This window comes from Musca domestica, unplaced genomic scaffold, assembly GCF_030504385.1.
Source record: "Musca domestica strain aabys unplaced genomic scaffold, Musca_domestica.polishedcontigs.V.1.1 4, whole genome shotgun sequence".
NCBI lineage: Eukaryota > Metazoa > Arthropoda > Insecta > Diptera > Muscidae > Musca > Musca domestica.
Window position 1 is genome coordinate 17,204,601 of NW_026712328.1, and position 27,169 is coordinate 17,231,769.

A 27,169-nucleotide genomic window follows, 5' to 3' on the forward strand; every position below is an offset into this window, starting at 1 on the left:
TAAGGAAGTCTATAACTCTAAGGGAGTATCCGACTTAGTGCAAATTTGGTATATTGTTTTATTTGTACCGAACTCAGCCCGAGTTCGGAGATGGACAAAATCGAACCGTTCCTTTTGACAACTCCCATGCCAATAGTTCAAACTTTACAAATCTTAACACCAGAATCAGCTTTACAGGGTGAGATGCAACCAATTCCAGACTGCTGTTATTTCTAAGCCACTCGTCCTAAAGCTGTTAAAATTATTCTAGTCACAGCTCATTATATTGTTTACAAGCGTACAAAAGCATTTTGGTTAGGATTTTCCAGAAAAAAAGTTATTCGCGATGGAGTTCGAGCGTGTTTTTTTATATTTGGCTGGAAAACTACAAGTGACTATCATTAGATCACTCCAGTATTTAAATGTGAATAAATTTTTTGTGTCTCGTATCATCGCTCGTCGCCGTGATACTGGTAGCGTAGCCCGACGTCAAAGAAGGGGACGGAAGAAAACAGCAACATCACCAGAAATGGGTTGAAAAGTAATAAGCGACATTTATCGAAACCTGTCGCAGTGGCCGAAAAATGGCTCGTGAGCTGAACATATCGCAACATTCCATTCGGCAGATATTGAAAAATGAGCTTGGGGTAAAGCCATTGAAATTCCAAAAAGTGCAAGAACTTACACCACAACGAAAAGAAAATAGCCTCAAAAGACCCAAAGAGTTGCTTCGCTTGGCTGAAAGTGGTGAACTGATGAATTTGATTTGTAAACAAACAAAATTATCGTGTTTACTTGCCAAAGAGGTCAGCTGAAAATGTGCACCTTCGTTTGGCCACCAGATCTCAAGCGCCGACCATGGTGATGGTGTGGGCCACCATAACAGCTGATGGTCGCTCTCCACTCGTATTAATCGACCGTTGCATTAGAATAAATGCCGAATATATGCCGCGAAACTATTCTGGAGGATGTATTAAAGCCTTGGGCACGCAAACATTTTGGCCGCAGACCTTGGACATCCCAACAAAACTCAGCACGCGCCAGCCTAGAATGGTTGCAAAATGAGGTTCTTCACTTCATTTTCAGCGCACAATAGCCACCAAAATCTCCGGATACCAATCCGTTGGACTATTGTATCTGGAGTATTTTGGAAAGCAAGGTTGGCACTAAAAAATACCAAAGTGTCGATCACCGATCACATCAAGCATGCGCTTCACCGGGAATGGACCAAAATACCGCAGAGCAACAGTCGGACAGCGTATGGCGGTTTCATTGGTCGTTTGAAGGCCATAATTCGTGCCAAAGGTGACCAATTCGAACAATTCTAAACTTATTCTAAAATTTGATGCTATTTCCGACATTTTTTGCTTTTATTCAATAAAATTAAAATTATGGTGTTTGACTCTCCCTGTATAGTTTCCTATGTCGGGGATCACTATTTCGAGTTGTTACATAATTTTTGGCCCAATCAAACTTATAATGCCTCCAACACATAGTAAGCTAAGTAATGTCAAACTGGGACTCATTCAGTCGGAAATTGTGGCACAAACATGAAAAAATATGAAAAAAAGTAGCACGGGACCGAAAATTTGTTTAATCGTCATTGAATTATAATATAATGAGAAATATGGACTTTATGTGGTATGCAACGCACAATTTAAATGAAAAATAGGTGTAAAAAATAATTATCTGTGACTATTCTGAAATCATTCTGACTAAATACCATGCATAATCTATATATATAAAAATCAAATGTTGTTTGTTGGTAACGGAATCAGTTGAAAACGGCTGGACCGATTTGCATAATTTTTAGTACAAACGTTTGTCATTCCCCGAGTTAGGTTTTTAAAGAAAAAAATATTAATCACGCCTCCTTTTACGCCCACTATTACGATTTATCTAAAATATTTATATTTGCCAAAATAGTGAAGATATCGGTTTGAGAATTATTACACGAGATGCTGTTTGCTTTCCATCCAACCCTAAGTACTTATTTAGGGGCTGAGGAACGCGCCTACTTTTAAATCTATCTCTCTATATGTAAAAGAAAGTTGTGTTAGTTACTACTCTTATAAGATAAAGACCGCCGGTCTGATTTTAACGATTTAGACAAATTCGGAATTGCCTCTTGTCAGAAAAGAATAAAATCCAAAAAAATCGCGTAAAAATGTGAAATTTGAACATTTTCATTTTGACTTTTAAAATGTACAATAGTAATGTTTTATATTGCATATTTTTTTCCATTTTGACCTTCTATTTTCGAATGTACATTTGTAGTGTTTTTTTTTTTAATTCTAATATGATGTGTAGGTTATAAAACTGTTATTTATAGATTTTATGTATTTGTTCGTAATACCCAATAAATACATAAAATCTATAAATAACAATTTAATTCGTTGTCGCTTTATATGAAAATTCTAAAATCGGGAAAATCGACAATTTTTCAATGGAATCGAATTTCAAAATAATAGTGCATTCTACCGACAAACTTCGCAATCACCCTTAAAAATTTGCCGCAAAAAAATCAGCGAACCAGTTGAAGATTCTTTTTCTTTTTTCTATATTGAAGTGTACATTTTTTATTGGTTTGAATTCTGAATGAATAATATTAAAAATGAAATGAGGGCGCAATACGATGTTAAATGCTTTCTACTCCAGGACCTACATCGTGCTTCAGCTGGAAGATGCGAACACATTTAAACAAACAAAAATGACCGAAGAAGCGTTGTGGGGTTAATTTCAAAAAGTGGACCTGCTTCTTTCATATGACAATAAATTGTCAAATGAGAACACAAAATGCAAAATACATTGGGACTGCAATCAGTCAAATACCGACTATAAAGAACGCAAAATAGAAATTCTACCTAAACATTCAAGATACCTTTAATCGCTTTGCCAGGTCATGATATGGATCATAACCCCCGATAACGGAACAACCCGATTTCAAGTATATTCTACATTTTAACCATTTTTTTCGTATTTTCGTACTAATTTTAGCTTATGTTGATAATTTAAGAAGAAACCATCTTTGCAAAAAAATATCAAGTTTTGGTATCACCATCATATGATTTAAGGTATTTTCGGGGTCTTGGCCACTTTTTTCATTTTTTGGCTCTTATTTGACATCTTTGTTTCTAAGGGGGAAGAAAACCTCTTCTTATAAAATGTTTATTTTTCGGAATAGTGCGCATCTTAGTCTTGAGGCTACCTGGGTAAAAAACCCTGGGGTAGAAAATCATCTTACAGATAATTATCCTCATAGGAATTTATTTAAGTATAGTCCCCACATTAGTATACCCTCAAGTCCACTTTCCCAACCAATGTGTGGTCAGAAAAGAAAATTTGGTATTCTATTGAATTTATAACCCCCAATAAAATATTGGTTGGGAACGTAGATTTGGGATGTACGTCTATATGAAATAAACTCCGAAATGTCATTCTGGGACTCATTCAGTCGGAAATTGTGGCAGAAACATGAAAAAAATACGAAATTATAAAGTAACTTTATTGGATCTCCACCGCACAATTTAAATGACAAACAATTAATGCCCATCTTACGGTAATCGGAGCAAAAGAGTAATTCTTTTGGCTATTCCGACGACATTCTGCCTTCAAGTATGAGGTGGACAAAACTGAATACCACACAGTAGGGGATTTTAAACGATGGAAATACAAATTTCAAATTATAGCTTATTTGAATGCTTTTTACAATATCAAAAATTGAGCTGAATTTTCACATGGGACTATTATAGATGTTCTTTATCATATAGGTATTTAACACTCAAATTAAAGCGTATAGCTGAAAAATAAGGTCAGGCTATTCAACATATCTAAAACCGACGGTAATTATAATTTTTGCCATGAATATTAATTTATATTTAGTCATGGAGTCATTACTCATAATCAAGTCATTACTTATAATCAAAATTGGAGTAATTATAATGGAGTCATTACTTATAATGAAAATTGTGCCGCCTACATAAGTCAGACCTGTGATTTATTATGCTTTAAAGACTAAAAGTACGGGCCGGCAACGCGGACAGGGCCAGCTAGTGGTATAATAAATGTTGGAAAAAAATGTTGGAAAAAATCCAAATTACAGCTAATTTAAATGGAAAATGTTCATGGTTTGTGGGCAAATGCTGAGATTATATATCAGTCGGAAAACCAACACAAGCTTCCTAACAGGTTTTTGCTGCAAGGACCACCTTTTTCGTACTGACTGAAACCGTTGAATACGCCAAACGAATCAAATTATGTGTGTCTAAGTTTCGTCTTTACGAAAACGTACCCTAGGACCTATAGAACTTTTTCCAGCGATAAATAGAAGATTTTTGTATAAAATTGTTTAATTTTCCTCAGTGGTATTGATAAGAGGTCCAATGAGATACCCGATGACAGATTTCCTATGCACATAATGTATAAATAAAGAAAATACGTAAAAAAGGAAATGGCTATCAACAGCTGTCATACTTTTCACTCGAAAAATTGTATTTTCCAATTAACTCCAAGTTGTAATATAGTATGTCAAATTGACGACGTGGCGACCACCTATCGTCTTTTTTCTTGTACTTGTTGTTTCTTACTTTACAATTTAAATATGACTGATGAAATTCTCTTACATGCATATATTCGTCTTAACGTTTTCATGCTTCTTCTTCTCTTCCTCTCTGACAGGTCTGCATTGTACAGAAACGTGACAGCGGCGTATTGTATGCCATGAAATACGTCAGCCGTTCAGCATGCGAAAGCCGTGGTGCCTTGGGTGGCGTACTCAAAGAAGTCGAGTTGCTTTCCTCCTTGGAACATCCTTTTCTGGTGAATTTATGGTTTTCCTTTCAAGGTAATGTAAATGTCGTATCCACCTTTTGCTGGAATATTACTTTGCGATAGAAGACTGCCTGGTCACATAAATATACATATTCCCATGTGTGTTGAGCGTGGATGGATAGATGGCAAATGTTTGGATGGTTGGAAAGATGGAAATATGTATGTGTGTGTATGTTGGCAAGGCATATTAATGTACATCAGGATACCTTTTGTACAACGTCATCGCCACCAGAACTCATCATTAAAATCATATGTGAGGAGAGTTATTTTTTATGAAGGCGAGTATGTCATAGAATTTCTACCCATCGAGCAGATGGATGTTCTTCTTCTCCGATGGCATGGCTACAAGTATTCCGTGGATGAAAGTCACTTGAAAACAAACTTGTAAAAGTTGTTGTTCATTTATAAATCCATTATCAGTGCATTATGTTTGACAGGTTGGGAGGGTTGGAGGCAGGTGTTATTTAATATATTCAAGCATATCACTTGTCATCTTACAATGTGTGTGAAAAAAGAACAAGACGACGCGGCAAAGAACAAGAAGATGGCGATGTAAAGTGTTTCTTTGCATAATAACATTACACATTTAATGGATCTATGATGAATTCGTAGAGTTTTTAACAGAATTATGAATTTTTGCAGAAAAATTTAATAAAACTGTGTATGGCGGACAATATACAATAATGCCAAACATAATTCGAGTACAGATAAATTCAATTGAAATATAACAAAGGAAAAATAACTTTTTTTCTGTCGTTGCTAATGTTTTATTATATGACGCACTTTATTTTGCAAATAAAATTTTCATTTGATGATGTCTGAAATATCAAGATGTTTTCAAATGACGCAATACCCCTTTTTATAGCCTCCACCATAGTATGGAGGGTGTATTAAGTTTGTCATTCCGTTTCTAACACCTCGAAATATACATTTTAAACCCCACAAAGTAGGGTAAGTGAGCCTAAGTTCGGCATGTCCCAGTAGTCGGCACATTTTTATTTTTAAGCCCAAATAAATGAAACTTTTATAACTAATGTTATGTTTACGTTATAACTTTTTGTAGGGTTAACCTACTTTGAGGGGATCTATTTGAAGTAAAAGTAATGAATATGACAATTTAAATCCAAATCCAGTGGGTTAACCCTCATATATATAAACGTACTGTAAATGTATTTTGTTTACTTCAAATATATTGTCAGCTATCTTTGTGTACAATTTCGCTAAGAAAAGATGATTTATTTTAATAAAAATTAAATTTTTGTCTGTGAAGGTCCTCAACAATCCATATTCTTAAGAAAAGTACAATAAAGACGTCGAATCAGTTTAACTAAACAAAAATATTATATTTTAATGAATTAATTTATTATTATTATTATTAATTATGCTTACAAAAATGCCATACCGACAATTGGCAAATGGTGCCGACTACTGGCAAAAAAGCATTGTTTTAATAAAACTACAAATTTATGAAATTTAATAAAAAGTTATTAAAACTGTATTTATTATTGCAAAAACTATACAAAATATCGAATCTGAATAAATAAACTTCGTAATAATTGAAAAGTTCCACTCAGAATGGTGAGCTATTAAAAACGCGAAAATCCAAAGTGCCGACTACTGGTACACTTACCCTATATATATTCTTGATCAGCATAAAATTCTACGTCGATTTAGTGATGTCCGCCCGTCTATCCGTCTGTGGAAATCACTCTAGCTTCCGAACGAATGAAGAAGATTGATAAAATTTTACTCAAATGAATATTATGTCTGAAGGACTTTTGGTATTGAAAATGGATCATGTAGGTCCACCTTTCGGAGTAGCCCCCATATAACGGTACTTCCTGATATTCGGTATTTTTACGATTTTAGCGACATTATTCAACTAAATTATTTCAAATTTGCTATTTGAAGTTCGTAATGGATATTATAGCCTAAGACAGAGGATTGTCTGTGCAGGTTCACGTCTTCATATAGCCCTCCCTATTTTCGATAATTTGTTGATTTAAGCGACATCATTCACCGGAATTGTTTCAAATTTGGTATTTGAAGTTCATAATGAATACTACAACCTATGACAGAAATATGTTCAGGTCCTCGTCTTCGTATAGCCCCAATAAAAGGTACCTCCCCATATTCGGTAAATTGATAATTTTAGCTACATTATTCACCGATTTTGTTTTTTCAAGTTACGTATTTGAATATTGAAACGGCTTAATGCAAAAGTTGCCTATGCGTCGTAATGTCCTTTAAAAATCTGAAATGACAAATTGCGACTACAAAATAATTCAATGTATAGTTATATGTGGTTTATACCAAGAAAGAGCCCTGTTTTTCGAGATACTTTATTCGAACAATTTATTGTTTCTGAAATACAAAGAGTCAACAATTTAGAATCATAAATTTAGGAATTATATCCCCAATAGAAAAGTTACGCGTTTTATATCTAAATATCGGGAAGTAATAATATATTGAAAATTCCAAAATATAACCAATTCCTTTGAGACTGTAAATCACCAAATTGACAGTTCCATTGAAATATCTTCCAAACCTCGGGAAGTACCAAATATCGGGAGGCTAACCAAATTTAAAAAAACGCGGTTGAAAAATGTAGCTTAAATCATCGAAATACCGGATCTTGGGGGTATCGTTATACGTGGGCTATAATTTAGGGTAGGTCTATCAACATAAGTTTCTGCCAACAGGATTAGTACTCAGAACTTCAAAAAGAAGAAAAAAAGAAAAAAAAGAAAAAAAAAGAAGAAAAAAAAGAACTTCAAATGTCGAATTCCAGACAAAAATTCTGGATAAATTCAAGAAAACACCTAATCAATATATATTATTAAGTAAATACCTATGGGGAGACGTGGGCTAATCTCTGGCAGATAACGTACCAAATTTCAAATAATTTCGTGGCTTAAAATATGAAAATATGAGATATTTGAGGGTATCGTTATGTGGACTCTATATAACATTATAGACCAATTTAGCACATCTTTGAACTTGATCTGCCTGCAGATAGAAGCCTGCTCTGTACTCGTTCTGTAGCTAGCGTCTTTACAACAGAATATATTTGTTTGCTTGAAAGCCCCAAAAAAGTGTGGGGAAAACGACCAAAATATGGGGAGGTCTTGATATATATGTATATATATGTAATATATGCTGTAATTAAAAAATATTATGGTTCTCTTACGTTATGTGCCAAAAACAAGCTATTCAAAAATACATATTACTTATATAAGTCTTACATGATTTGGTGGGTATACAATTTTTCCCAAAAAAAGGGGGTTTTATTTGGTGGAACTTTCAGTAGACAAAATAGGACATATAATAACTTTAAACGACTCAATTTACTGTAAGCAATAACATGCTGAAGCTGTATTACATGTTTAAAATTTGTGGAAAATAATATTTCATAAATTTTTGTTTTTTTTTTAAATGTACGATTTAGGGTCTGTTTCAGACAACACACACATGGAATGACTACATTTCCTTCGCATTCACTTTTGAATCCTTCTACAGAAACAGACCCTTAAAGTGTCCTTTTACATATTCATACATGTGTAATAATTTGAGCTTCATTATTTTGTCATCCATTAGTCTTTCACTCCTCTGTTTGTCTTCTGTATGGGCATTTGGACAGTTGACAGATTTCCTTCAGAAATTTGACACGTCTGGCCTTATAATTTTTCACAAGTTCATTTAAACTTAATTTTTCATCGAGGCAAATGGAAAATCCCAATAAAGAAAATCTCCATCCCTTCGGATTTTGACGTTCGTTGTTGCGGCTCGTTTGCCTAAGCTATGAAGTCAAGCATATCTAATTAACAGGAAATTTGTGTGAACGTTGCATAAAATGAGGGCACCACGACCTTACCAATTTGTAATTAACAAACATGGCTGCTTTAACTTCATTAAACATGAATGCTAAAATAACAACATTAAAAAATAACTTAAAATACATTATTTATTCTTTTGAAATTTTAAAATAAATTTTAACATTTTATATTAAAGGAACAGTTAGTATTTAATGTTATATTTGATAGAAATCGTCATACCAACCATTAAAGTAAAAACAATTAAAGGAGGACAGTGGTAATGCCAATTTATTGTGGAGACGTCTTTTATTTACGATTTTTTACCGTAAATCAGACCAGATTTTTACGCTGCAGTTATACCAAAACGTAAATATATTTTGAAGATACGGATTATTATCTTCTAAAGTCATCTGCGTATTTTATAAATTAATTATAATTTGAGTTTATTTGCCAAATTCAATATTCTTGCAAAAATGTGTGCCTGATTTCAGTCAGTTTTTCTTTCGGATGGTGTTTCCAACAATTCTAAATACCTAGGTTTTTTAAATTTTATAACTAAAATTCCTTGTTTGGCCTATATTTGCATGGTCTACATTTTGCTTTTATGTGCACATGACGTGATTAGCTTGTAATCAAAAGGGACCTCACAGTCAGACATATTGCTCATGTACTCAAAGGATGAATAATTCATCCATTTGGAGTGCAACATTTTTATACCCCCAGCCATGTGGCAAAAGAGGGTACACATCATTTGATACGGCCAAACTGTTTAAGATCCTAGGTCTCTTTGGGCCAAATCCGTTTCAAGCTGGATAATCGTAATATTATTATCAAACTAAGATCTAGTTAGGATATGGGCAATATCGGTCAACTCCTACTGGAACATTCCCTACAAAAACTTAACTTTTTCATAGAAAATAATTTACATAATACAGGGTAAGATAAAAAGACTGTAACGAAGTCAAACGCCATAATCTTTACATTTTTTTAATTTTATTGAATGAAAGCAAAAAGATTTGTTCGAATTGGTCACCTTTGACACGAATTATGGCCTTCAAACCGCCAATGAAACCGTCACGCGCTGCTCGAATGTTGCTCTGCGGTATTTTGGCCCATTCCCGGTAAAGCTCTTGCTTGAGGTGATCGACACTTTGGAATTTTTTAGTGCCAACCTTGTTTTCCAAAATACTCCAGACACGATAGTCAAACGGATTGGTATCCGGAGATTTTGGTTTCCATTATGTGCTGGAAATGAAGCGAGGAACCTCATTTTGTAACTATTCTTGGGTTGCGCGTGCTGAGTGCGATGGTGCTGAATCCTGTGGAAATATCCGAGGTCTTCGGCCAAAATGTTTGGGTGCCCAAGGCTTTAATATGCCCTCTAGAATATCTTCGCGATATAATTCGGCATTTATTCTGATGACACGGTCGATTAATACGAGCGGAGATCTACCATCGGCTGTTATTGCGGCCCACACCATCACCATGTCTGGCACTTGAGTTCTTGTGGCCAACCGAAAGTACATATTTTTAACTGACCTCTTGGCAAGTAAACACGATCATTTTGTTTGTTTACAAACTGCTGGACAAAGAATGATTTCTTATCGAAGAAAACCAAATTCGGCTGTTCACCACTTCCGGCCAAGCAAAGCAACTCTTTAACTCTTTTGAGTCTATTTTCTTTCTATTGCGGTGAAAGTTCTTGCACAATTTCAATGGCTTTACTCCGAGCACATTTTTCAATATTTGCCGAATGGAATATTGCGATATGTTCAGCTCACGAGCTATTTTTCGGCCACTGCGACGCGGGTTTCGATCAAGTCGCTTCTTTACTTTTCGAACCATTTCTGCTGACGTTGCTGTTTTCTTCCGTCCACTTCCTTGGAAATGACAGCAGTCTTAAGTTGGTTGCAGTTTTCCTCTCATCTCTAACGGTTCCTACCGATATTCGGTAGTTTGATAATTTTTGCGACGTTATTCGCCGGAATTGTTTTCAATAAAGTTCGGAACAGTTACTACAGCCTATGACATAAATTACTTATGCAGGACCACGTCTTCGTATAGCCACGTCTTCGTATAACGGTTTTCATTTGGTATTTTTCGATGGAATTGTTTTTTAAATTTTACAAGTTTCTTTCAAAGGGTGAAGGGTAAAAAAATTGTGCCCGGCCGAACTTAGCTGCTTTTTTACTTGTTTTACCTGTTTTTTCCTATAGGCATCAATTCTTTTGATAATGTTCACATAAAGAAAGTCGACTTCCACAATCGGGTCTTTTTTGTCATCTTCCTTGTCCTTATAACAAAGTCATTGAACTCCTCAATTAGATCACGCGAATCTTCTCTTGTCCTGAACTTGACATTTGAGCATGTCCGAATTATCTATATACGCAAAAAATAGTATTGCAAAAAATAGTATTGAGGAGATTTTCCGGACACATGGGATTTATGGAGACCTGCGTCATTTTTTGTAATGGTCAACTCTGGATCCAAATCAAAATTAAATTTTTACTTCATTTGGTATTTCTTAAACAGAATCGCTATTTCTGTACCTCCAGATATTCGGTGTTTTGACGATTTAGATCATATTTTCTAACAGCATAGCTTAATATTCGGTAACGAGTGTTCTACCTTCTGTGGCAGAAAAAAGTTCGGCCCGGCCGAGCTTAAAGCGTTTTTCCTTTTTTATACCATTTACCATAGTATGAAGTGTATATTAAGTTAGTCATTCCGTTTGTAACACCTCGAAATACATTTAGATCCCACAAAATATATATATATTCTTGAGCATAAAATTCAATGTCGATTTAGCAATATCCATCCGCCTGTCCGTCTGCGGAAATCACAAGCTTCCGAATGAAATGTGTATTATGTTTCCAGGACTTTTGGTATTGAAAATAAATGTAGGTCCACGTTTTGGCATAGCCCCTATATAAGGTACCTCCCGATATTCGGTATTTTGATGATTATAGCGACATTATTCACCAGAATTGTTTCAAATTTGGTATTTAAAGTTCGTAGTACAGCCTAAAACAGAATATTGTCTGTGCAGGTCCATGTCTTCATATAGGATTGTTTTAAATTTGGTATTTGAAGTTCGTAATGAATACTACAGCCTATGACAAAAAATTGTCTGTGCAGGCCCACGTCTTTGTATAGCCCCAATATAATGGTACCTCCCTATATTCGGTATTTTGATGATTTTAGCTACATTGTTCGCCGATTTTTTTTTTCAAGTTTCGCATTTGAATATTGTAATGACTTTTGACAAAAGTTGCCTATGCAGGTCCACGTCGTCGTATAGACCTTAATATAATGGCTACATTCGATATTTTTAAGATTTTAACAGAATTTGTTTCCTTTTTTTTGAAAATTGCCAAGATCGTTCCAAATGGTGGAGGGTATTAATAGATCGGCCCGAACTTATATATTTTTTCAGGTTTTTAATTAATTTCTTTTTGTGTTTTTTTTTTTTTTTTTTTGTGGTGATTAAAATTGGTGAAAATAGTTTCAGATTTAGAATTTGTTAAAACTGACAGCAGAAATAGATATAAGATGGGTATAACAAACCCTAAGCTAAAAGTCCCGTGTTAAGATTGCAGTTTAAACCGTTCTGTAAGCTATGTGATATGAACACACATATCTCATTGGACGTTAAGACAAATTAAAAGATTCTACCCCTGTCCATTTCGTTTCAATTTCAGTCAAAATTATATCTCTTACCATTTTAGGGCTCTTAAAAGTTATATAGTTTGTAGTAAACATAGTTTGCCTTGTGTGCATTCAGTTTTGCAAACTTTGCAGGCGATATCGGTCCCTTTGGAAACTGCAAGTTCAGCCTTTTTTTAGTCGGTATTGTGAACTGCAAAGTTGCAGAGTTCAATTCCAAGAAAATGCACTCTTTATTTGTATATGAATTTACGTTTTTACTCATATCAACATTCCATGAGGGTGCACAAAATGAATTGGTGTTTATGTTTATTGTTAAGTCTGCTTTAAGAAAACATCCGCAACATCAACAAAGCGAGGCGGAGAATTAAGTAGAAACAAGTAAAAAAGCAGCTAAGGAAGAAACTTGAAAAATTTCTAAAAAATTCTGTCGAAAAATACCGCTCCAATGAAAACCGCTATATGGGAGCTATACGAAGACATGGTCCTGCATACGTAATTTGTGTCATAGGCTGTAGTAACGGTTTCGAACTTTATGGACTAAATTTGAAATAATTCGATATTTTAATAATGTCGCAAGAATCATGAAAATACCAAATATCTGGGTGTACCGTTATATGGGCGTTATACTAAAACGTGGACCAATTTAGACAATCCTCTTCTAAGGGGTAAAGTACTTAGAAGGGAGCACTTGTGTGGATTTTAAGACAATTCCATTGAAAAACTTAGCTCAAATCATAAAAATACAGAATATCGAGATACCGAATATCGACAGAATATCGAATACCGTTATATGGAAGCCATACGATATCGTGGACCCATATAGATAATTCTCTTCCAGGACATACAGTACTCACAATGAACTCCTTGTGTGGATTTTCAGACAATTCCATTAAAAATGTGGCTAATATCATAAAAATACCGAATATCGGAAAGTGCCGTTATATGGACGTTATACGATATCGTGAACCTATATAAGCAATTCCCTTCCAAGGGTAAAGTAGTTACGAAGAACTCCTTTTGTGAATTTTCAGACAATTCCACTGAAAATTGTGGCTAAAATCGTCAAAATACCGAATATCGGGGTACCATTGTATGGGGGATATACGAACGAAACGAACTTGACCTGCCTGCAGACAAAAGACAGATCTTTGCAAAATTTTAGCTTCATATCTTAATTCGTTTTCACTGTAGCGTGATTACAACAGACGGACGGACGGACAGGACTAAATAATCTTAGAATTTTACGCTGATCAAAAATATAAATTATTATTTCGATGAGTTACAAACGGAATGACGAAATTAATATACCCTCCATACTATGTATGGTGGAGGGTATAAAAAGAATAACATTTGAAATAACATTTAAGTGGATTTTTTTAACATTTTCAAGGATTTGCATTCTTCCTTTGTTCCTTTTTGTAATTATATGCAGGTTATTCCAAAACTCGACGTACATGGCTACAAATGGAGGGGCTTCAATCGTATTTTGCTTACACAAACGAAGTGCTGTAACCAAAGGAAACGTCGTCCTTGAAGGGATTCAAAAAGCATGTTTACCACTTCCAACCATCCATATTTCATTGGATGAAGGAGGAAATCCTATTTGGGTTGTGACTCTTTACTTGAAGAGTGTCTGTCGGTGTGTGTGTGCTTGTGGGGGTGTGTGCGTGTAAGTGGTTGGACACAGCAGAAAAACTTACCCTGGTGGGAGTGTGTTTAAGAAAATAAATGCATGTGATATATTTGTGTTTTTGTTATTGTGTACACGCACATACATTTAATGAATATATACAAATGTGTCCACACATGAATGTACATATGTATATGTATATGCTGGTATTTATTTTCATAGTATCCTTTTTATATGTTTCTCTCTTTATTATCCTTGCAGATGAAGAGGATTTATTTATGGTTTGCGACCTGCTGACAGGCGGTGATTTAAGATATCATCTACAAAACAGAGTAAGTCAAAAACAAAAAGTACAAATGAAGCTTCATTCGTCTTTGATCGAATTGTTATTGATATATGTTCTTAATCACAATTGCCGAATTGAAAGGACTTTCACATATACACATATGCATACAAACACACGTTTGTACACACAACTCGAAAGGGTTGCATATAATAGAGGATCGTTACATCTCAATGAGTAATCGATTTTCTTCACACGAAGGCTTATTTGATAAACATAAAAACAAATGCTATAGAAGAGTGGGCCGACCATTCCTAATATAAATGTTTGGTCTATAATTATTTATTTTGTGGGTTATAAATAATGTAATATTAAGGTAGGATGTTGTCGGAGGAACATAATACCCCGTTCGAATAATTCTCACAGAGCTAAAACCAGTACTTTCCTGGCTTCTTTTATCCAATTTTATTCTTCAAATACTGTCATATAGCCATGTTAACCCTTATAAATTGGTCTTTGACCAAAGTCACGAGACCATTCAAAATTTTGTATTAATTGTCATGCCCTCCTCTCTCATTTCTTCAATTCTAGGCAAGAACAAGTAAAAAAGCTGTAAGTTCGGCCGGGCCGAACTTTTAATACCCTCCACCATTTGGTACAAATTTGGCAATTTCCAAAAAATAAAACCCGTTAAAAATTCTGTTAAAATCTTAAAAATGCTGAATGCTTATACGACGACGTGGGCCTGCATAGGCAACTTCTGTCATAAATTATTACAATATTTAAATGCGAAACTTGAAGAAAAATCTGTTTATAATGTAGCTAAAATCATCAAAATTCCGAATATGGGGGGTACCGTTATATGGGGGCTATACGAAGACGTGGACCTGCACAGACAATATTCTGGCATGGGCTGAAGTATCCATTGCGAACTTCACATGAAACAATCCCTGCAAATAATGTCGCTAAAATCATAAAAATACCAAATATCTTGGGGTATGGTATATGGGGGCTATACAAAGACGTGGACCTACATGGCTCATTTTTTGACTTTGGGTGTAGTATCCATTACGAACTTCAAATACCAAATTTGAAACGATTCCGGTAAACAATGTCGCTAAAATCATCAAAATACCGAATATCGGGGGGTACCGTTATATGGGGGCTATATGAAGACGTGGACCTACATGACTCATTTTTTGATTTAGGATGTAGTATCCATTACGAACTTCAAATACCAAATTTGAAACGATTCCGGTAAACAATGTCGCTAAAATCATCAAAATACCGAATATCAGGAGGTACCGTTATATGGAGGCTATATGATAACTTGGACCTACATGGCCCATTTAGGAACTTAATATACATGTGTGCAAAATTTTAGCCTTCTATCTCAATTTGTTCGAAGATAGCGTGTGAAATAATTCCGATAAATAATGTCGCTAAAATCATGAATATACCGAATATCGGAAGGTACCGTTATATGGGGGCTATACGACCGTTATATGGGCCAACATAGCCCATTTACGAACTTAACTGGCCCACTGGTAAACTATACATGTATCCAAAATTTTAGCCTTCTATCTCAATTCGGTCGAAAGATATTACTTACAACAGATTACAACAGACAGACGGACATCGCTAGATCTTAGAATTTTACGCTGATCCAGAATATATATACTTCATAGGGCTTATTATGCATATTTCGAGGAGGGTATTACAAGTAACAAGTTAAAAAGCAGTAAGTTCGACCGGGCCGAACTTTGAATACCTTCCACCATTTGGAACGAATTTGGACATTTTCAAAAATAAAATCCGTAAAAATTCTGTTAAAATCTTAAAAATACTGAATATAGCCGGCATATTTGGGTCTATACGACGTGGACCTGCATAAGCAGTGTGTGTTATAAGCCATTACCATATTCAAATTCGAAAAGTGAAAAAACGGTGAATAATGTAGCTAAAATCATCAAAATACCGTATATAGGGAGGTACTGTTATATCAGAACTATACGTAGACCTGGACCTGCATAGACAGTTCTCTGTAACAGGCTGTAACATTGAAACTACTCCGGCGAATAATGACGCTAAAATCATCAAAATGCCGAATATCGGGGGGTACCGTTATATGGGGGCTATACGATATCATTGACCTATGTACGTAATTCTCTTCCAAAGGATAAAACACTACAAGGAACTCCTTGTGTGAATTTTCAGACAATTCCGTTGAAAATGTGGCTAAAATCATCTAAATGCCGAATACCGGAGGGTACCGTTACATGGGGGCTACACGATATCGTGGACCGATATAGCCCGTCTTCGAACTTGACCTGCCTGCAGAGAAAAGACAGATCTGTGCAAAATTTTAACTTCCTACCGTTTTGACCCTAGCGTGATAACAACAGATGGATGGACGGACAGGGCTAAATCTTCTTAGGATTTTACGCTACTCAAGAATATGTATACATTGTTGGGTCCAAAATTATTATTTCTTTGAGTTACAAACGGAATGACGAACTTAATATACCCTCCATACCATGTATGGTGAGGGTATAAAAATCAAATTATGAATAAAACAACCAAAATACCTTATATCTGGCAGAACAGTTATATGGGGCCTATACCAATACGGGTACCTACTTCGGTCAATTTCTATACAAAAGTCCTGTAGATATTCAACAAACTTCATTCGTTCGGAAGCTATACTAATTTCCTCGACATAAAATATCAAGAATGGTCAAGAATACAAACACTTTGTGGGGTCTAAAATGTATATTTCGAGGTGTTATAAACGCAATGACAAGCTTAATATCCACCCATTCTATGATGAAGGTAATAAAAATGAAGTCTACACACCTTCATTAAAATTTTTCGGTTGCATTGTTAGAGGCCAAATATTAAACGAAATCATGATTTCAATCGTCGCGTGTTCTGTAGTACCCAAATTATGTTCGAATTAAAGAACATCTTGCAGAAAATATATTAAAAGTATTTCCGAAAACCTCAAGACCGTTACAGATAAAGTCACAAAAAATCAAGCTTTGGGTCTCTTGATCGCTCCAGATCAATGTTGCAATATTAAGTCATATAAGTAATTTTAGTAGTTTTTCAACACGTTATTCTAAAAACTTTTTGTACCCCAGTCTCTAGCTTTCGTGAGTTTTATAAAAAAATCTGATGTATATCCTACAATGCATTTGATACATTTTGATAAATATTAAATTTTTTGATCACTCCGCATTAATAGTGTCACATATTCAAGATTCCAGAGTTCGCTGAATACGTGGATTTTAGTCCCCATGTTTCTTTGGACCATGTAGGTTCATAAACACTTAGCACAGAGCAACGTTCGAATCGGGATACATATCGTATTTGGTGCACCAAATATGAGAAGTCGCTCAAAAATGTGTGTGGGAGCTATATCCAAATCTGAACCGAATTCAATATAAGTTGGCAAATTTATTTTTGTACCGAATTCCATTACACATTCCACGTTTGAAGACTGTATCTATAGACATGTGCATTCAAAAAATAAAGTTTTTGAATTCTGAGGCTATATCTCCAGTTCCAAATGGAATTTCAAAAGTTTATATAGCCTAGCCTTAAGTCATGTTTTAGTATGTTTGAAAACTTTCGGAAAATCTGTTTAGCAGTTTTTGTTTCTGTAAATTACAAACAATCAACCGTACAAAAGTTTTCCTCTTTTATAGATATATAAAACTAGTAGAACCGTATCAGTCGGTTTTGCCGACAGATGTTTACCCCCAGCCTTGAGTTATAATTATTCAAACTTTTGGGGTAGGTTTCGAAGCAGCTGGCCAGATTTGGACTATATGGACCACTTGATTCACTTTATATGAGATATGTGATCATTTTTGGGAAATGTGTAATATAAAATTAGATATAGCGGACCGAAGTATTCCATTTTCATACTTCATCTAATACAGACAAAAGTATTGGTATCGGCAATTTGAAGGAAATCGAATATTTATATCCAATTTTATAATAATGACAGATATAAGTATTGGAAATTGTGACCCTTGATGGGTGAGATACCAGAAGTGGTTGGCAGATATATATTGTCTTCACAACAGATCCTGCATTAGCAAAAATGTTTGGATGTGTGAAATTTGAAGAGAGTTGGATGCTTATCTCGCTTTCTTTCAGCGTTTTGTTTCTCAAAATCTTGAACCCTATGTGGAAGAGATACCAGAAGAATATTCCGTTCTCTACCATCTTTATAACAGATCTTGTGTTGACTGAAATATTGAGATGTACCAAGTGTGAATGATATCGGATGTTGACCCTTTGTGGGGGAGGTACTAGAAAAAATGGTCCCATCTTTACCATATTTATAAAAGATATAGAGTTTATGGAAATATTGAGATGTACCAATCGACACAGATGTTAATTTCGTGTTTTATGAGCTTCATGAATACTCAAAATTTTACCCTTTGTGGGGGAGGTACCAGAACTAGTGAACCAATATATTCCATCTTCACACCTGGCCTTGGTTAATAAAAATATTGTGATGTGTGTAATTTAAAGACAATCGGACCGATACTGCCCATCTCCGAACTCAATCTAAATTTGACAATAATATTACGATGTACTAAGTTTGGATCAAATCGGATACTCCCTTCGAGAATTATCGTGTGCACCAGCCAGACAGACAGACAGACAGACGGACGGACATCCCTAGATCGACTTCAAATGTCCTGTAACGGATTTGGTCTAACGAGACGCAGGGTCTATAACCGTTATTTCGACTAGGCACGTTTTGACCTATCAAATAATATATACCCTCTATAGCCATACATATGGCTGAGGGTATAAATATACCCAGCATAAACTCGCTAACTTGGAAACTTTTAACAAATCAACCTACAAATCGACGACGGAAATTCGCCTGAAGAAATTGGCTGTTTTTGTTCCTTAAAAGTCGAAAAAGCAGAAAAGAATTATTTTACATTTAAAATTAATGTTACCATAACCTTCCTTTCACATACTGCACATTTAAAATTAACAGTTATTTCGACTCCTGCCTCATTAATAAATAATCAAATGTTGTTTTCTTTTCTCCGGTTGCCAACGATGCATCTTGGTTTAGTAGTATAACGAGCTCATTTAGTGCCGGTATTACTAATTACTTGGTAATGAAAATAAATGTTGTGTTGATTTTTTATTTCCTGAGAAATATTTCCCACTTATTGCTATTGCAGAAGCTACTTAGTTTACATTACCTTTTTTCCGATTCATACAGCTCCTAAATTTTTGTGAGGTTTAAGTGGTCATAATGGTCTACTGACAAACCGATTGATTCTTTCTAACGTGTTCATTTTCAAATTGTATATTCAAGGTTGGGTATGGATTTAATAAAGGTCCAAACATCAGTAAAATACCTCATATTTACCCCCGGCGATATTCCACAAAAATTTACAGTTTCTCTGGAGGTGTCAAAACAATACCAAGGAGTTCAAGAATGTAATCAGAAGTAACCTCGCTTAAATTTACGTACTGTTCATCGCAATAAATTTTCCCAGTCATAAATTATTTACAACAATATAAAACTTTTTCAGGGTGCTTTATTATTAGAAACGATTTCTTTTGTTTATTTGCATTCTTATTTTATTATTTTGTTGATAACTTTCGGTTCAGATGTTACAATTTAGCTTTTGTTTCGTTGTTTTTTCTTTCTTTCTTTTTGGTTATTTAGTTTTGTATTTATTTACCATATGGACTCATAAATTTGGCTTATTTACCATGTTTCTCTTTATTATTCATAAACCAAAACAACTAACGTTGGTGTGTACGTAAACGTGCATGTATGCGTAGGCGTATGTATGTGTATCACTGAACATGTATTTGCTGAATTCATATTCATGTGTTTTTTTTTTCCTCTTTTATTCCCTTGCTTTCAGGTGGAGTTCTCTGAAGAATCTGTTGCCTTATTCGTGTGTGAACTTGGAAGTGCTTTAGACTATTTGCAACTGCAACGTGTCGTTCACAGGTGAGTTAATGTGCATTCATGTGGAAAACTTTTACATCGACTACAGCAGAGCAATTTGTAAACAACGATGATAAATTAGCCCTAAGCGTCAATGAAAACATGTGAAATGTAATTTCTACAAAAAAAAAGAGTTTTTAGGTACAGAGGGAAAAAACATGTGAAATACGGATAACATGTGTTTGGGGGAACATAAGGATTTATGCCCTGCGGCATGCTGTGGCCAAGGTTATTATGTTTCAATGCAGTAGTTTTAGCAGAAAAATGGTTGTATTTGCGTTTCATTAAGAACCAGTTTCTGCATTTCAGATAATATATTCGCCTACCATTCCACTTGAGATGAGATGTGAGTAAAGCTCAGCTTTAATAACTTCAGATTTTATTTTATATAGATTTTAACCGATGATCCAGAGGTTCTAATTGGAAGTTTTATATTTGACGGATACTTCATTAACCAGTAAGGAAAAGTCAAAAGTCGGGCGGGGCCGACTATATGATACCCTACATAACTATGTATATATAATATAGCTCCCGTAACATAAAAATGTATTTGAAGTAGATCATACCATCTATCAACATTTTGCTTTATGGCAGTTATAGTTTGCTATAGAGTGCATGATATTACTTGGAGAAGGATTATATTAAGAATATATATATCGGAGCCGAGTTGCACAAAATGAAAACGTACGTCCCGAAATTCACTGCATTTGGGCTGATATTCTCCATTATTTTCACACTAAACTTGAAATCAGATTAAGGGTATATATGAGAGGGACTTAAACATCAAATTTGATGTACTTGCTTCTAGACTGAATTCGGTTGGATGTACCAAAATTCAGGACTTTCGACATATATTGGCCATTTGGTACACAACTAATCCCAAATCGGTTGAAGATATATAGGACCTATATCCAAATCCGAACCGATCTTGATAACATTTAGCAGAGGTATTTCTGAACTCTATAAGATATCTGGTACCAAATATCATTGTTGTCGAATGCATTTTATTAGGGACTTAAACACAAAATCGGATGAAACATATCTATGGGAGCAATAGCTATATATGAACCGATTTTCTCCGAAGTCGATGTATTTGCTTCTAGACTGAATTTGGTTGGATGTACCAAAATTCAGGACTTTTGGACTGATACTGGCAATTTGGTGCGCAATTAACCCGAAATCGGTTAAAGATATATATGGGAGCTATATCCAAATCTGAACCGATCTTTACAAAATTTGATACACTTATTTCAGAGCAGTATTTAGTATCTGGTACGAACGATCGTTTTTCTGGAGTGCATATTACGAATGTGAGGGACTTTAAACCCCAAATCGGATGAAATATATATATACTAGCTGGCCCGGTCCGCGTTGCCGGCCCGTAGTTTTTGTCTACTATGCATATATTCCCAAGCATAATTATTCACAGATATGACTGATATAAGTGTTCACGTACAGGTCGATTTAAAGTGTTTTAAAATACCTGTACCCATTTTTAACCAGTGGGCTTCAATATTTAAACCGTGGGCTTCAACTGTGTGGATGTGCTATACAAATCTATTAAAAAGTATATATCAATCTTATCGCCATATAAGGGATCAAATTAATTTTTAATATGGTAAAAATCTTAGCAAAATCTTCCAGTCAAATGAGCAGTAATTTGGAATTTGCTGTATTTTGTATACTACATAATTGAGGGCTGAATGATTTAAGAATAGCCAAAGTTAATTACTTTTTTAAACCCATTAGCAACTTAGATTGTGCATTAGAGTCCTCATAAGTCCCCCTAACCATGTCAGTCTGTTTGTCCGCCAAAAGGTGGACTTGAGAGGGTATTATAACATGGATAAAAATTCTAAAATTTGTAGATATGTTGAAATTTTAGTGTAAGATTTTCACCCCCCTAATACGCATTATTAGCCAAATTCTTTGAAATGTGGTTAAATTAGGAGGTACCTTCTTTATATGGGCACTACTCCGAAACATCGACCTACATTGAAAACTTTCTTCTACCCCTTATAATCCAAGATGACAAATAGAGGCCAAATCAAAAATATAGCAGAACAATATAGCATGTCATAGCATTTCGCGTGATTTAAATAAGTAAAAATAGTTTTATCCACCTCATAATTGAGGGCAGAATGATAAGATGGGAATTAATTTTATTTGCCATTTAAATTGTAAGTTGGAGACCCCTTAAAGTCCATATTTTCATCATAGGATAATTCAATAATGATTAAACAAATATTCGGTCCCGTGCTACTTTCTTATATTTGTAATTTGTTCATGTTTCCACAATTTATTTCATATGGATGCACATCCCAAATCTACGTTCCCAACCAATATTCTCTTGGGGGTTAAAAATTCAATAGAATACAAAATTTTCTTTTCTGACCACACATTAGATGTGAAAGTGGACTTGGGGATACTCCAATGTGGGGACTTTACTTAAATAAATTCCTATGTGGCAATTATCTGTATGATGGTTCCCTACCCCAGGGTGGCATAAATAAAATTTTTTAGCCAAATCAATTGATGAATGTGGTCAATACCAATATGGGCCCTACTCTGAAAATTTCAAATTTTATGCGAAGAGGTTATCTACCCCCTTAGAAACAAAAATGTCAAATAAGGGCCAAAAAATGAAAAAAGTGACCGGCCAAGACCCCAAAAATAACTTAAATCATAGATGGTTATATAAATATGAAATCGGGTTGTTCCCTTATCCATGAGTTATGATCGATATAAAGACCTGCAAAAGTGATTTTATGTATTTTGAATGTTTGGGAAGAATTTCTGGAAGGATATAAAACCTTTTCTTACTAAAAGTCCCATTCGCTCTACTATTTTGCACCTTTTATTTCAATATTGGTATATTACTTATTATTCTCCCAAAGAATTTTGCATTTTGAGCTCTCATTGGACGGATCATTGTCACGCTTTGAAATGAGCCCCATTAAGCTTTTTCGGTCATTTTTGTTTGTTTAAACGTGTTCGCATCTTCCAGCTAACCCACGATGTAGGCCCAGGAGTTGAAAGGTAGATGTCAGTTAACATCCTATTTCGCACTTATTCAATTTTTTTAGTGAAAAATTATTCTTTATTTTGTTCACAAAAAAAAATTGACAAAAAAAAGAATAACAAATTGAAAAAGTCTTCAACTTTTTCGCTGATTTTTTACAGCAAATGTTTTAAGATCCTTCCTTACAAAGTTTGTCAATAGAATGTACTATTACTTTAAAATTCGATTCCATTGAAAATGTTTTTTTTTTTATTTTTGCAATGAGATCTCTTTTTCATGATTTTTCAGTGATTTAGAAAAAGTAATTATCTTTTAACTTTGGTGTGACCGCGTTAAATTATTTCGATATCATCTATTCCGTTTCGCCACCACATAATTCGCTACTACACTTCCATGTAACCCGCCATCAATTTCAGTTCTCAAGAAATCAAGTCAATTAAATAAATTGGTATAAATATTCGAATTCAAAAATAAAATATAAAAAAACACTACAAATGTACATTAGAAAAAAGTAAGTCAAAATGGAAAAAAATCATGCAAAATAAAACATTACTATTGTACATTTGAAAATTCAAAATGAAAATGTTAATATATCACATTTTTACGCGATTTTTTGGATATTATCCTTTTCGGAGAGTAGACAACTCCGAATTTGTGTGAATCGTTAAAATTAATCCAGCGGTTCTTAAGTTATAAGCGTAGTAACTAACACAACTTACATTTATATATATAGATGAGAACTACTGCTATATCTGAACCGAATTTGATTTGCTTGCTGCTAGACTTAATTAGGTGGGATGTATCAATATTCAGATCATTAGGACTGATCCGATTAACACCAAAATCTGATCCGAATATCACCAATTTTAATGGAGTTCGTCCTTGGGCCAAACAATAATCGTTTGCAAAATTTTATCTCAATCGGATAATAAATGCAACCTGCATTTTGTTAACAAGAATACATGGATGGACTGAGATGCGTAAATCGACTCAAAATATATATATCTATGGGTCTATCTCGCTTGCTTCTCCATGTTACAAACAAATGCACAAAGACATAATACCCTTACCACTATGTGGTGTAGGGTATAAAAACGGCTTGATCCAAATACCAAAATTTATATTTTCAGCTCCCATCGTTTTTAGCACCTTTCGTGCTTTATCTATATAAATAGCAAAAATCACAACTTCAGCTATATTCCTACACTAAAAGCAAGCTTAATACCATTAAGTACTTTTCTAAAAGCTACACTGTCACAGTGATTCAATACATATTTACAAACTACCTCCTCACATTAACCCTACATCCCAATTTTCACATACCAATTTTCAAAGGTTTTACCTCTATTCGTTCACCTAAATTTAAATGGTACCAAATTTAGTGTTTATAAGTACTTTTGGCGCACGTATTGTTCGTTTGTCCATCCTACATCGAAGACTCTTACTCCAAATTTGAAGTTTTCAGCTCTTTTTCTTCCCAAATACCGAACTCTTAACAGTAACAGTGATCCTAATGCCAAATTTTAAATATCAATCAGTATCCGTTCACGAAATACCAAATTTAGTACTATTTAGTAGCTTGCGTACGCTTGTTGAACCCTTTTCCAAACATTTTCTTTCACAATCCTATCCACCAGTAGTGACCCCAATGTCCGTTCAACCAAAACCAAATATAAAACCATTGAGTTCAGTTGTCACACTTAGTACACATTCCCAGCAACAAAAACTTTTATCAACTCTGCTTCCATCAAGATTTCAATATTATTAAAAAATACCAAAGTGTCGATCACCTCAAGCAAGCGCTTCGCCGGAAATAGGCCGAAATACCACAGAGCAACATTCGGGCAGCGTGTGACGGTTTCATTGGCCGTTCGAAAGCCATAATTCTTGCCATATGTGACAAATTCGAACAAATCCTCACTTATTCTAAAATTTGATGCTATTTTCGACATTTTTCACCTACATTCAATAAAATTAAAAAAATATATATAAAAATTATGGCGTTTGACTTTGTTGTACTTTTTTAATCTCACCCTGTATAGATAATCAACACTCTTCTAATTTGAAATTCTTGATTTTTTCCAAAATTCGCACAAGTATTCAAATATGATTCTTACATTTCGCTTGAAACCAGTTGGAAAAGTAAACCAGTAAAGAAAGTTCTAAAGTCGGGCGGGGCCGACTTTATGATACCCTACACCACTTTGCTAATTTAGTAGAGCTCCACATAACAATTAAAAGTTTTTATGGGGGAATTCAATCATACACGCTATGATTATAATTTAAAGTTCAAAGGACTAAATATGCCGAAGCATTTGTATCTTTTAAATTCAGACTTGTATTGCCCATTTGGTGAAAAATTAATTTGAAATCAAATAAAGATATATATGGGAGCTATATCCAAATCTGAACCGATCTCAATAAAATTTGGCAAAAATATTTCTGAGCTGTATTTGATATATTCCCCGAATATCGTTGTTACGGAGTGCTTATTAGGGCTGTGGGTAACAAATACAACAAATCGGATGAACAATATATATGGAAGCTATAGCTATTTCTGAACCGATCTTCACCAAATTTGGTATACTACCTTCTAAACTCAATTCGGTCGTATGTGAAAAATTCCATTCTATTAGACGTTTGGTGCACAATAAAAGATAAATCGGACGATGTTATATATGGGAGCTATATCCAAATCTGAACCGATCTCCATGAAATTTAGCAAAGGTATTTCTGAGCTGCATTTGATATATTTGTCCAAATATTGTTGTTACAGAGTGCATATTACGGCTGCGGAGGACAAACATAACAAATCAGATGAAAAAAATACATATGGGAGCTATAGCTATATCTGATCCGATTTCGATCAAATTTGGCACACTTATTTTCAGGCCTAATTTGGTTGTATGTGTAAAATTCCATACTATTCGGGCTGATATTACACGTTTGGTGCACAATAAAAAGCAAATCAGACGAAGATATATATGGGAGCTATATCTAAATTTTTACCGGTTACCTCCAATTTCAATAGGGTTCGTCCTTGGGCCAAACAAATGATTTGTGCAAAATTTCATCTCAATCGGATAATAAATGCGACCTGCACTTTGTTCACAAGAATACATTGACAGACGGACGGACTGACATGCATAAATCAACTCAGAAAGTGATTCTATGGAGATCCTCCTTCTCCATGTTACAAACAAATGCACAAAGATTTAATACCCTTACCACTATGTGGTGTAGGGTATAAAAAGTCCGTATTGAATATTTTTATTGTTTTTACAAAATTTCAGGAATTTTAGGTCTGTCTCCTTTACTTTTGCATACTACAAAAACACACGTACAAAGAATTAGCCGATAAAAACGTCTATAAAATTGATTTAGATATAGCTATAGGTTTAAGAACTTTTAATACCCTCCACCAATTTGAAGGAACTTAAAAAACTTCCAAGAAATTCTCATTGAAAAATACCGCTCAAATGAACACATTTATATGGAGGCTATACGAAGATATGGACAAGCATACCCAATTTTTTGTCATAGGCTGTAGTACCCATTACGAACTGGTATAAAATGTCGATAAAATCATCTAAATAACGAATATCGGGGGATACAGTATGGAGGTTATACGATATCGTGGACCTATATAGATAATTCTCTTCCAGAGGATAAAGTACTCTGAAGGAACTCCTTGTGTGGATTTTCAGACAATTCCATAAAAAAATGTGGCTAAATTTAACAAAATAGCGAATATCGAAAGGTACCGTTATATGGGAAATATACAATTTCGTGGACCTTATATATGGTGCCGTTATATGTGGCCTAACTGTAGACGTGGACCTATATAGACAATTCTCCGCCATAGGTTTTAATACCCTACAAGCTTCACATACGAAATTGCGAAACAATTCCGTTGAATATTGTCCCTTAAAAC

The 27,169-nt window shown here is 34.6% G+C and overlaps 1 protein-coding gene across 3 annotated transcripts in view; it reads left to right on the forward strand.

The window, feature by feature from the left end:
* The window catches only part of LOC101894995 (serine/threonine-protein kinase 32A), a 123,402-nt gene that overhangs the window by 59,137 nt on the left and 37,096 nt on the right, over positions 1–27,169 (forward strand). For all 3 annotated transcript variants that reach the window (XM_059126762.1, XM_059126761.1, XM_059126760.1), the window contains exons 4-6: positions 4,657–4,822; positions 14,185–14,255; positions 20,128–20,216. In XM_059126762.1, the coding sequence (XP_058982745.1) occupies positions 4,657–4,822; positions 14,185–14,255; positions 20,128–20,216 (326 nt within the window). The remainder of the gene's footprint in view (positions 1–4,656; positions 4,823–14,184; positions 14,256–20,127; positions 20,217–27,169) is intronic.